Below are 13,386 nucleotides of genomic sequence, written 5' to 3' on the forward strand. Positions count from 1 at the left end.
GCTACCTTCCTCCTGGCTCGAGAAGAGCTCCTGGCTGCATGGCTCCAGGGATTCCGGGGTGTCTCCATCCGGCCCACCACTCTCACTCCCGTTTTCCTCCTCCTTCCCCCCCCCCGGCTCTGAAGTGTCCATAGTGATGTGCTCGGAGTGGAGGTGGGGTTAACCCCAAGTATCGCATCCAGCTCTTTGTAGAATCGGCAGGTCACGGGGGGAGCACCCGAGCGGCCATTTGCGTCGCAGGCTTTACGGTAGGCACTCCGCAGCTCCTTCACTTTAATCCTGCACTGCAGGGCATCCTGGTCATGGCCCCTTTCCATCATGTCCTTTGATACCTTCCCGAAGGTATCGTAATTCCTACAGCTGGAGTGCAGCTGGGACTGTACAGCTTCCTCCCCCCAAACACTGATGAGGTCCAGCAACTCGCCATTGCTCCACGCTGGGGCTCGCTTGGCACGTGGAGGCATGGTCACCTGGAAAGATTTGCTGATAGCACTCCACGCCACGCCAGGCTGAGCAAACAGGAAGGGGATTTTTAAAATTCCCGGGGAATGTAAAGGGTGGGTCACATGGTTGGTTACCTGAGGCCAGGGCAGTAGAGTTTGAACTGATGACCAGAGTGGCTAGAACAGGCATTCTGGGATACTGCCGAATACTTCTGGAGGCCAGTCTCAGCGCATTGGGCGGCCACACTGGCGCTGCAGCGGCAGCGCAATGCACGCTATTCCTCTCGGGGACATCGAGTACATGCAACGCTGCAACCACGGAGATACAGCGCTGCAAATGGCTTGCCAGTGTGGACAGGGAGTGAGTTACAGCCCTGGGGGTGGCTTTACAGCGCTGCAACTCGCAAGTGTAGCCAAATATAAGGCACACTTGCAGCCCTTAACAGCCACTGTTTCCCACTGGTTTATCTGTGCAGATGGATGCACTCATCCCAAGAGGGGGATCTATGGAACACTCAAAGATGGACCAAGTAGTTTCCAAAGTCTCCCAACAACTAGTGTCACTTGTTTATTTACCTATCAGCCAATTCTCTAGGTGACTACCCAATTTTCAATAAACAAGCTAGCAACTAGTGAGGTTCCATTCTCTCATGGTGAAACTGGCTCCATGCCCTGCGAGTCTCCACATAATTACTGTACATTACTGTAATCTGATTAAACCTCACTACGAGAGGAGCTTCATGTTATCACTTTCAATTAGATTTAAGCCACTTATTGTCTGCATTAAGATCCATTTGGACTACAAATCCCACACCACTGCTTGAGAAATGGAATTTATCAGCCAAATGACAACAGCAATGCATGCTATACTGAAAGCCGGAGAAGACAGTAAAGACTGGATAACAATTGCAGTAGCTTTCAGGGAGGGAGAAAACGTGGGCAAGTAAACTAACACCTACCCTATCCAAGCTTGCTTGTCTCCCAATGCTCAAATTCTCCTCCAATTCTCCACTCCCTCTTTTTCTTCTGATCCCAGCTTCATAAAAAAAATGGAAGATGTGCTAGAGGCCCAGAGGAATTTCTCAGTCCAGGATTTTCACTAAAGCTAAGAGAAAGACTGAGGAGAACAGCAGGCCTGGCAATGCAGCATAATTTGGCAGATGGTCATTAATTCCATAGGAACTACCCTCCCAAAAAGGTCAGTCATAAGAGTGGCAGAATTTGGCCCATAGGAATTAAAAGAGCTGCCAAGACATGATGCAAATAAGCAGACTAACAGGCCAACTTCCCATGCAAAGGCAAACTATGAGATGCATTTAGAAAATACAGATCAGGGTTTACAGAGGAACATAATCAAAATGGCACTCTGAAAAGTTTTCAGCATTTGCTTCTTACTCATTTGTTGGGCTACAGTTCCTCTTCAAGCACAGACTATATGTGGAGTGACTAGGTTGAGAAGCTACATATTTTCCCTCTGATCTTTCTTCCTAACCGTCAAGTTTTTGCTTTCCTTCACCCCAGTCACCCATGATCAGCTGAAGGTTGGTCTTTGGCTTAAGGCACTGGGCTAACTCAGTTCTATTCCCACCTTCACCAAAAGCTTCTTGGATGACCTTGAGCAAGTCACTTCTCCTCTCTGTTCCTCAGATCTTTATCTGCAAAATGGAGATAATATTTCACTGCCTCTTATGTGTGTTGAAGGAAAGTTAACATTGAAGTGCTCAGACACTACACTGATGAACAGAGAAATCTCAACTTATTTATAACATGGACTTCTTCTGAGCTCTATTCAGTTTGGTTCCTTGGTTTCTCCCAATCATGTATGAGGAAACACACTTGCCCCAATAAGATGTATGTTGTGAGACCTAAGTTTGAGTGCTTTCTAGCATCCTAGAAACAGATCAATAGCCTAATGCAAACCCTGTCATGGATGAAAGCATTAATCCATCCACATTTTTTATTCTGGAGATCACTTAGCAAGACAGTCTCTTACAGTCTTGAGACCACCTCCTTCACTTACCCAACCATCCCCCTCAATATCCCAGAGTTAGGGCCTCAAAATGTTCTCTCAGAATGGGAGGTTGTCACATTCACCATTGTAGAATAGCCAACTAACACAGCACCTTCAAAGCAGTTTGCAAACTGTAACAAATTATTCTCCATTTTTCAGATTGGGGAAACTGAGGCAGGAGCCGTTAACTAAAATCATACAAGTCAGTGGCAAACTCGGAATTAAAAGTCTTCAGACAACTTGACCATGCTGCCTCTTGAACCAGCACCATAATTCGAGAAACATACAACTCTAGTTTCTTTTCTTAAAATCATTTTTTAAAAGTTTTAGAGGAAATGTTATGCAGTATATCCTTCCTCTAAGAACAGCAGTTCATTGCACAAGAGTGAGACTATTGGGAAGAAACAGGTAGACAGCTTCTGTCTTCTGAAATATACTTGTCAGACTCTTTGTTGATAAGGTAACACCAGTGATGTGATTGCAATGACTGAAACAAGGAACTTGATTTTCTGAGAAGCTGATTACCCACAACTCCAATTTAAGGCAATAGGCGCTGCACATACTCAGTTCCTCTAAAAATCAGACCCAAGAAACCTATTATATACATAAAGGAAAGCTGTGCCTGTCACTATCAGATGGGTGGGAAGCCAGAGGGCTAAAATCCAGAAAGGCTACGTAGTTTTAACATAGCTGCAGCATATGGTTTTGATGGAGTGGTATCAACAGCCTGCTCTGCATGACTGAGGTATTATGGTCGCTAATACCACAGAAGTACTTTTATACATACAGCAACAACTGTCCACAAAGTACTTTAAAAAAAAAAAAAGCTGACATCAACAGAAGAATAAGCACATCAAATCATTTATTACACAAAGAAGCTGATCTCTCTTTCAGAGAGAAACCACAATCCCTTCTACCTAATGCACAAAGAATCAAGCACAGGAAACACGAAGATTTAACTGAGCAACTGTCACTGAAGAAAACTATGGTTCTTTGCCACTATTTTTCACAAACTAAATGTGGCCTCCGACAACATTTCTCCCCGTAAAGCAACTAGATACTTAGCACTTCAACTTTTACTAAGTCCACATGAACTGGCTGGACTTCCAGTAAATCAAAACTAGAAGGAGATCTTTCTCTCATCCTTGTGATGTGTGATATTTCATATATTATCCACCACAAAGTCTGCTAATCAGCCATCAACTGGACAAAAGGAGCAAAGCATTCCAATCAATCAACTCTCAGTCTACCAGTCCACCCACAACACTCAAGGCTTCATACCGGCTACACAGGGCAATTCACTGAATGAGACCGTTGCCTTTTATTTCCTTTACTGGCAAGCTCTTGTCCACAAGAGCATTCCAAAATATGTCACATTCCCCAGTGCGTGTGTGTGTTAAGAAAAAAATAACTGCAGGCACTTAGCCCCAATTACGTATTCCAATAAGCAAGCACTTGCTGCTCCAATCACTGCTCCCCTCTATCGCTGTATGCCAAAAGGGTAGGAATGTCTCTGAAATGGAAACAAATGTCTCTAGAGATTTCTCATGCTACACTAACCTAACTTTTGAAAAGGGAAGGAAATGCTCCCTCCCAGAGCATGATCCTCCTGCATATTCCACCCATTCTCTGACTCTTTGCTGAGCTCAAAGCAGCGGTGTTTGAAGAGTCCTAAAAGTCAACAGGCGTACAGAAGAAAAATTGCAGCCAATGAAAATCCCAAGGAAAATACCTGACCACACACCAAGCCCATTTTCCTCTCCACTCTCCTCCATGTTTTCACAGATGTCTGCTTGAAGAGGGAGCTCTCATTCTCATATCGAGTATACTGTGTCTTCTGTCAACTTTTCATTTGATTATAGCATGTCTCAAGGACATTCCTACATCCCAGGAGGTGGTACTTGCAATACTCGTGGTCAACAGTTCCAAAGAGGAGTGCCTAAAGTTAAATATAGTCTTAGGAAAGTAACTTTAGTGCTCCTTTTTTAAATATCTTGACCTCTCCAATCACAGACACCTTCGTGTTCTTAGGTAGCACCTGCACCACATATAATGAAATGCAAAACAGTAGTCTGATGTAATGTTAGCAGGTAGAGTTAAAACAGCCAGGAAAGGCTAATAAAGGTTCACTGAGCAACTTAACACAGCAGCATTATATATATATATTTTCTATTTCTGGTTAACTGCATATTATTGTGTCTAAAATGTGCAGCATAAGATACAGATGCATTGACACCAAACTAATGTTTCTGTAGGAACCCCAACTTTTCAATTTTCTGACTTAGTTTTGGCTGTGCACTCTCAGTGTTTTATTAGTCTACTGTGTTTTGCAGGCCTGCCAAGTGTCATGCGTCTCACACAACACTCACACCTGCAGGCTGACATGCATTGCCATGGCCCAGACTGAATATTCTGCATCCAGCTGGGCTGCAGGAACATCCGGCAACTGTGGTTCGGTCACCCGAGTCCACTGTGGCACCTGGGGGGAGCATGCAGCCAAGCGGCTTCTGTCTGCTGCTCCCCCTGCTGGACCTGGAAACAGCAACCAGGAGGAGCAGGCAGTGACAGCTACCACAGGAAGGAGGCAGCAGGGACAGGTGTGTGGGTTGGGGGTGGGGTGGGACCAGATTCCCACACCCAGCATCAACCACCAAACAGGTCTCAGTTGCCCCCAGTCCTTAGACACCCACTAGGTTTCACAACGTGCCCTATGGCTTCTATCCCCAGACACTCACAAATCCAGTTTCCTTCCCAGCTATCCCCAGACACTCCCACAATGCAGCTTCCCTCAAACCCCAGTTCCACACACACAAATTCAAGTTTCCTTATGCCCAGCTTTCTGCAGCCAACTCCATCAGTCCCCCAGGCATCACCAACCTCCACCCAGCCAAATTAAGCCTTCCTCCCAGCCCTCACTTTGTATTTTATTTGTTTGGGTTTTTTATAAATAAAAATTGTCTCTAGTGATGTTGACCACCAACTGATCCCAGTCACCATTTGAAATACACACCTCCTTGAGGTAATTAGGGTGTGTGATAGAGTGGAATATCTTTTTATTGCTGCTTTTGTTTTTTTACAAGGCTGGGTTATAAAAACAGAATAACCACGTACATAAATAGATTGGATGTTTGCTGCAAGAGAAAACTTTTCAGAGTTTAATTTGCAGAATGTAACCAGAATTGTGGAAGTCTCTTATAATTGTGGGAACTACAATTTCTCCCAGTTCCCCACAATCTCCTCCAGTTCCTGATGTTAAAGTAGGAATTTGAAGGGTTTTGTTCTGTGTGGTTAACTGAAATAGTGATGATCACCCTCATGCAAACTGTCACACTAGAAACCTGACAACACACTTTAAAGTCACAAAAGGTACAGAGCTTGTTGGGGTGTCTGCTAAAATGTTAGATTACTGGGCACACTTGGTGATTTCACTCCTATATTCATTTATTTTCCCCTAAACCAAGCAAAGACGGTAGCACTTCAAGAACTCGTCGCTGTCACCTGCCAAACCTCAGTCGTTTTTGGTGTGACCCTGCTGAGAAAAAAAAAGGGGGGGGGGGAATATTTTTTTCCTACACAAACTAGAAGACAAATAAAGGGATCTTGCTCAAACATTCAAATATAGCATGTCTATACCTTTGGGCACAAACCAAGCATAGAAATATCAGCCCAGAAAGTTTGGAGAGTTGTGAGCAAGTGAAAAGAGGCTATTAGAATGGAAATGCACTTTCAGCCTGACTACCAGAAGCCTAGACATCTGCTAGAATATATTCATACAAAACTTACAAGATACTGATGAAAAACTTGTGCATTTCTCAAGTAGTGTGGCAGACTCATTTCAGGAAGGGGGTATACAAGAAGCAAAAGAAGGGGTCAGAGTTAATAGGGAAAACTGCCAATCTCCCTCACACACACTGCAAACATTCTGCCTCTCTTCAAGTAAAGCAGCAGGCGGTTACTTGAAAGCTCACCATTGCTCACAATTTGGCCCCTAGTGAAAGTGGCCATGAGAGCATCTCACATGTACAGGGCAGCAGCCCGCCAACCCAATCTTCTCTGTTCAACTTAAGGGAATACTAATGGGTGCCCCTCAACCATGTAGCCTTTGAGTGAGTACAGAGTCAGCAACACACATGTAAGACAAAGTAAGGAAAAGGAAGGATACACAGAAGAGACAAGACCAGTAGGGAAAAGAACCAGAAAAGGAAACATGAAAAAAATGGACAGAAAAGAGTAAAGGGAGCAGTAACTATCTGCTAATCTACCCCAAGGTGGGGAGTGCCAAATAAAGTTGGGACACCTGTTTACTCTGCACACGGAGCCAGAGTTCTTTTTACTGAGTGAACTGCAATAAAAATGAAAAGCAGGCAACCACACCAGGGAATGGAAAGGACCTCGAAACTAGGGAATTGTGCTGTCCAGCAGGGCTGGGGAGTTCAACCTCCAGATTCTATGCCCCTCATTTCCTGGAGTCCCTTAACCTTGTAGTTTGTCCTATTCTCATGGACCGTAGAAGGTTGGGGTTGAACACACTCAGACATCTCAAGGGTACTGGGGTAAGAGAGCATAGACATTGACATGAGTCTGGGGAGCATGGCTCAGCAGTGGGCGTTCTCCAGTGACTCCCCTCCCAGTGTTGCTGCCTGGCACAGTTCCCTGAATGCCTAGTTCACAGCCTTCCATCCATCAACTTGTCTGCCCATTGTACACATCCAGTTTGTGTCAATTTTATCATAAAAAGCCAGGCTGAGGATTTGTCTCTAGCAACAAGAAAACATGACTTGATATGAATTTAGAAAGCTTACTTTTATGTTTTTTTCTTCTGTTATGATCATAAAAACCCTGACAACAGAAGTTTATCCTGGCTGGGGGAGCATGAAGGAGATGTCAGGGCTAAACAATGGGACCAGTGAGACAAAGTAAGTACGGTGCGCTGCTGCCCAGCTAAGCTCCCACCCGCACCCTTTCTCCATCATCCCACCCACCTCAAAGCCCCACTTCACACAGCTTAAGCTGTTCTCATGCCCCATCCCAGTTCACTTTTGAACAATCAATACCCACACAAGTAAATAAGTAGTAACAAGAATAGGAAGATGCTGGTAAGTACTATTAAAAATTGAGGAATTTGCAAACAGAAGCTTAATCAACAAATGCAGTCCCCAAAGCCAGGATGTCACCAGCCAAACCAAGCCTCCCTTGCCCGTTTATGTCAATTCATGTGCCTTATCACCTAACCATCAAGAAATGCCCTTTCCAGTCCACCCAAAAGGCACTCACCCAGTCCCTCCAGAGACACAACCCTAACCCTATGCCTCCCTCCCACACACACTCCCTCCAGGTACAGACCTCACAGGTACACGTCTAGGGAACACAGCTGGGGCTCAGGCTGCCATCTGGGTACAGAGGTGAGGCAGGACATGTGCATGGGGGCGGACATACCCGAGAGCAGCCCTAGGGCTGAGGGGTCTGTGAGGGAACAAGCCAGGCTGCGGAGGAGGGGGGCACTGCCTGCCCTCAGGAGTGGTCCCCACCTCAATGCTGGCTAACGGAACGCCCGGGCCTGAATCCGAGCCCTGAGCTCGGCCCCACCCCCTGAACAGAGACAGGCTCTCCCCACCCGACCCACAGCAGGTAGGGAAGGGGGCTCCGCGGGGAGGAAGAACCGGGGGCAGGGGGTTGCGAAGGGATGCCCCGCTTGGCCCGGCGTGGGCGGGAAGTCCGGAGGCTCGGCCCGGCCTGGGGGCGGGGATGGGACCCGGACCGCCAGGGGGGTTGCATGCAGCCCGCCGCAAGCCGGGGGCTGCCCCAGTGAAGGCCTAACCCGGGAGGGTGGGGGGCGCTGGCTCGGCCCGGGGCTAACCTGGGGACGCAGCTGGGGCTGGAGCCGTCGATCTCCCAGGTGGCGAATAGGTTCATGGGCACTGGGCGGCTCAACACCCCGGCGCCGCCCGGGAAGCTCAGGCGGCCCCGCTCCGCCGCCATCGCCGCAGCCGCCTCGCTCCCGCAGCGGAGCCGGTAGCCGCCTGCAGCGAGAGAGACGCACACTCCGGACGGTCACTGCGCCGCGCCTACCGCGGCCGGCCAGGGTCACATGGAGGGGGCGGGGCCAGAGTGCTGCGTGGGGGAGGAGCGTGGTGAAGGGTGGGGCCTAGGTAGAGAAGGGGAGGGGTTTAGGGAAGGGCGGAGCGCGCCGTGAGAAAAGGTGCGCTGGAGGGGCGGCGCGGGACTCGGCGCCTAGAGAAAGAAGGGGCTTAGTCTGTGTCCAGGGGTTATAGCTGGTCCTCCACCGTTACCAGAGAAGATAAGGATGTGTTGTAGCAGGGAGCTTAATAATGGTAGAAGCTTCCTGTTTGAGTTCGCTAGTTACTATTTAAAGAAGAGGGGGGAGAGGGGGAGGAGTTTGGGGAAGGGAGAGACAGACGGACAAAAGTCTGTGGTTTCAGAGTAGCAGCCGTCTTAGTCTGTATCCGCAAAAAGAACAAGAGTACTTGTGGCACCTTAGAGACTAACAAATTTATTAGAGCATAAGCTTTCGTGGGCTACAACCCACTTCTTCGGATGCATATCAAGTCTGCAGGGAGGCGCTTAGGAAGAAAAAGGATAGGAGTCAGCAGAAGGAAAGTGGAAGAGCTTGGGGACAGGCAGGTGTTTGGAGAGTTGAAGGGGAAGATCTTAGGGATAAGAGAGGGGGAGCATGGACAGGGGTCGGCAGGGCAAAAGTCTGGGAGACGTGGGGAGCTTGGAGAAGGAAGCGGCACGAACCTGCATGAGGAAAAGACGGGGGAGATGAGAGGAAGTTTGGGGAAAGAATGGGGAACCATAGGGAGAAGGAATCCTTAAATGTGTGGAAGAACCTGGGATGTGGGAGGAACCAGCGGAGGAGAGGAGCCTGAAAAGAGAGAGGTGGCAACATCTATATCGGAAAGGAGGGGCAGAGCCCAGAGGAAGGAGTCTGGGTGGGGGTGGATAAAGTTGAGGCATTAGAGAGGGGGGAGCTTATAGGGTTTAGGGAGAGAAACCTGGCAAGCAGGATTTAGCAGTTTGAGAACTACTCTTCCTAGGATTGCCAACTGTCTAATTGTGCAAACCCAAAGACCACTGTCACGCCCATTCTCTGAGGCCCCACCCCAGCTCACTCCATCCCCCTCCCTCGTTGGCTCTCCCCCACCCTCACTCACTTTCACCAGGCGGGGGGGAAGGGTTGGGGTGCTGGGGGGGGAGGTGGGGTTGGGGTGCTGGGGGGAGTTTGGGGCCCGGGTAGGGGTGTGGGCTCTGGGAGGGAGTTTGGGTGAGGGGTGTGGGCTCTGGGAGGGGGCTGGGGCAGGAGGGTTGGGTGCAGGAGTGGGTGTGGGGGTGCAGCCTCTGGGAGGGAGTTTGGGTGCAGGAGGGGATGCGGGCTTCAGGAGGAAGTTTGGGTGTGGAGGGAGTTCAGGCTCTGGGAGGGAGTTGGGGTGCGGGTGCAGGCTCTGGGAGGGAGTTTGGGTGCAGACTCTGGGAGGTGGCTGGAGCAGGGGGTTGGGATGCAGGAGGGGGTGTGGGCTCTGGGAGGGAGTTTGGGTGCAGGATGCAGGCTCTGGGAGGGAGTTTAGGTACAGGCTCTAGGCTGGGGCAGGGGGTTGGGGTGCAGGAGAGAGTCGGGGGTCGGTGTTTACCTCGGGCGGCTCACGAAAGCGACCAGCACATCCCTCTGGCAGCAGCTCCTACAAAGGGGGGCAAGAAGGGGGTCTCAGTGCACCGCTGCCCACAGGCACCGCCCCTGCAGCTCCCATTGGCCGCAGTTCCTGGCCAATGACAGCTGCGGAGTCGGCACTGGGGGTGGGAGCAGCACCCAGAGACCCCCGTTTGCCCCCCCAGGGGCCACAGGGACAGTGCCAGGAGCGGCGCGGAGCCAAGGCAGGTAAGGGAGCCTGCCTTAGCCCTGCTGCCACGCCTGACTGTTTGTGCCCCAAATCTCCTGGTTTAGCTGAAGTAGCCTCCGGGAGATAGAGTGTGATTCCAGGAGACTCCTGGTGAAACTGGGAGGGTTGGCAACCCTAATTCTGCCTGCACGCTCCAACACATCCCCTCCCTCTTATTGCTTCCTCCTCACCAACTCTTTGGGCCCTGTCCGCCTCAACCTATGCTGTGCATGTTATGCACCTGTCTTTCTTTTGCTTACCTGCTTGTTGTAAATTACTTCCTATTATTTAAATTCTAGAAAGCACTCTAAGACTGTTTATTGTGAACACAGTGTATATAGTACATTGAGGTCCTATTCCTTGTCTGAGGACCTTAGATACTACTGTATCTATTGAAATAATAATAGCTTGCAGGATTGGAATTTAAGAGGACTGGATTCCAGAGCTCAGGACCATGTATCCCTATATGAACCTAAAAATATTATTCCAATAATAAGCAAGAGAAATCCTACTGTTCTTATAAAAAAAACTGTGCTATGTGTACTACCTTTACAACTTGGCATAAGGACCTTAGTTACTGTAAAATTACAAAGCACACCCTCTTTTGACATTCTGATTAATAATCATCTGGAGTTCTTAGGGGCAATCAACAGCAGATGTGGGATGAATGTGAGATCCGGGAGCACTATGGTCCGTATTATAGAGGAGGTCAGACAACACAAAAAGGTCCCTTACCAAAGGCTTGTAAGTAAAGTAAGCTGTCATGGGATAAGAGGGAAGGTCCTCTCAAGGATCAGTAACTAGTTAAAAGATAGGAAACAAAGAGTAGGACTAAATGGTCAGTTTTCAGAATGGAGAGAGGTAAATAGTGGGGTCCCCTAGGGATCTGTACTGGGCCTAGTCCTATTTAACATATTCATAAATGATCTGGAAAAAGGGGTAAACAGTCAGGTGGCAAAATTTGCAGATGATACAAAACTACTCAAGATAGTTAAGTCCCAGGCAGACTGCGAAGAGCTACAAATGGATCTCACAAAACTGGGTGACTGGTCAACAAAATGGCAGATGAAATTTAATGTTGATAAATGCAAAGTAATGCACATTGGAAAACATAATCCTAAGTATACATATAAAATGATGGGGTCTAAATTAGCTGTTACCACTCAAGAAAGAAATCTTGGAGTCATTGTGGATTGTTCTTTGAAAACATTTGCTCAATGTCCAGCAGCAGTCAAAAAAGCTAACAGAAAGTTGGGAATCATTAAGAAAGGGATAGCTAATAAGACAGAAAATATCATATTGACTCTATATAAATCCATGGTATGCCCGCATCTTGAATACTGCATACAGATGTGGTTGCCCCATGTCAAAAAAGATATATTGGAATTAGAAAAGATTCAGAAAAGGGGCAACAAAAATGATTAAGGATATGGAACAGCTTCCATAGGAGGAGAGATTAATAAAACTGGGACTTTTCAGATGGAAAAGAGACGGCTAAGGGAGGATATGATTGAGGTCTATAAAATCATGACTGGTGTAGAGAAAGTATATAAGGAAGTGTTGTTTACTCCTCTGAACACAAGAACTAGGGGTCACCAAATGAAATTAATAGGCAGCAGGTTTAAAACAAAAGGAAGTATTTCTTCATACAATGCACAGTCAACCTATGGACGTTGTGAACATAAGAACGGCCCCAGTGGGTCAGACCAAAGGTCCATTTAGCCCAGTATCCTGTCTTCCGACAGTGGCCAGTACCAGGTGCCCAGAGGGAACGAACAGAACAGGTAATCATCAAGTGATCCATCCCCTGTCGCTCATTCCTAACTTCTGGCAAACCGAGGCTAGGAACACCATTCCTGCCCATCCTGGCTAATAGCCATTGATGGATCTATCCTCCATGAATTATCTAGTTCTTTTTGTACCCTGTAATGGTCTTGGCCTTCACAACATCCTCTGGCAAGGAGTTCCACAGGTTGACTTATCTACTTTCTCTACACCAGTCTGATTTTATAGACCTCAATCATATCTCCCCTTAGCCATCAATTTTCCAAGCTGAAAAGTCCCAATCTAATTAATCTCTCCTCATACGGAAGCCGTTCCATACCCTTAATCATTTTTGTGGCCCTTTTCTGAACCTTTTCCAATTCCAATATATCTTTTTTGAGCTGGGACGACCAAATCTGCACACAGTGTTCAAGTTGTGGGAGTACCAAGGATTTATATACAGGCAACATATTTTCTGTCCTATTATCTATCCCTTTCTCAATTATTCCCAGCATTCTGTTTGCTTTTTTGACTGCCGCTGCACATTGAATGGATGTTTTCAGAGAATTATCCACAATGACTCCAAGATCTCTTTCTTGAGTGGTAACAGCTAATTTAGACCGCATCATTTTATATGTATAGTTGGGATTATGCTTTCCAATGTGCATTACTTCGCATTTATCAACATTAAATTTCATCTGCCATTTTCCACAGACAACCCGCCAACCTTAAGCATATTCTCACCAGCAACCACGCACCGCACCATAACAACTCTAACTCAGGTACCAACCCATGCAACAAACCTCGATGCCAATTCTGCCCACATATCTACACCAGCAACACCATCACAGGACCTAACCAGATCAGCTACAACATCACCGGCTCATTCACCTGCACATCCACCAATGTTATATATGCCATCATATGCCAGCAATGCCCCTCTGCTATGTACATTGGCCAAACTGGACAGTCACTACGCAAGAGGATAAATGGACACAAGTCAGATATCAGGAATGGCAATATACAAAAACCTGTAGGAGAACACTTCAACCTCCCTGGCCACACAATAGCAGATGTAAAGGTAGCCATCTTACAGCAAAAAAACTTCAGGACCAGACTCCAAAGAGAAACTGCTGAGCTCCAGTTCATTTGCAAATTTGACACCATCAGATCAGGATTAAACAAAGACTGTGAATGGCTATCCAACTACAGAAGCAGTTTCTTCTCCCTTGGTGTTCACACCTCAACTGCTAGCAGAGCACCTCACCCTCCC

The 13,386-nt window shown here is 47.5% G+C and overlaps 1 protein-coding gene across 1 annotated transcript in view; it reads right to left on the reverse strand.

Moving 5' to 3' along the window:
- Nucleotides 1-8,505, reverse strand: part of LOC112107397 (phosphofurin acidic cluster sorting protein 2) — a 168,643-nt gene extending 160,138 nt beyond the window's left edge. The window contains exon 1 of the mRNA XM_024201092.3: nt 8,312-8,505. Within this exon, the coding sequence (XP_024056860.1) occupies nt 8,312-8,433 (122 nt within the window). The 5' untranslated portion in view covers nt 8,434-8,505. The remainder of the gene's footprint in view (nt 1-8,311) is intronic.
- Nucleotides 8,506-13,386: the final 4,881 nt, after the last annotated feature.

The sequence above is a fragment of the Terrapene carolina genome, unplaced genomic scaffold (assembly GCF_002925995.2).
Source record: "Terrapene carolina triunguis isolate 2854851 unplaced genomic scaffold, T_m_triunguis-2.0 Scaffold210, whole genome shotgun sequence".
Lineage (NCBI taxonomy): Eukaryota > Metazoa > Chordata > Testudines > Emydidae > Terrapene > Terrapene triunguis.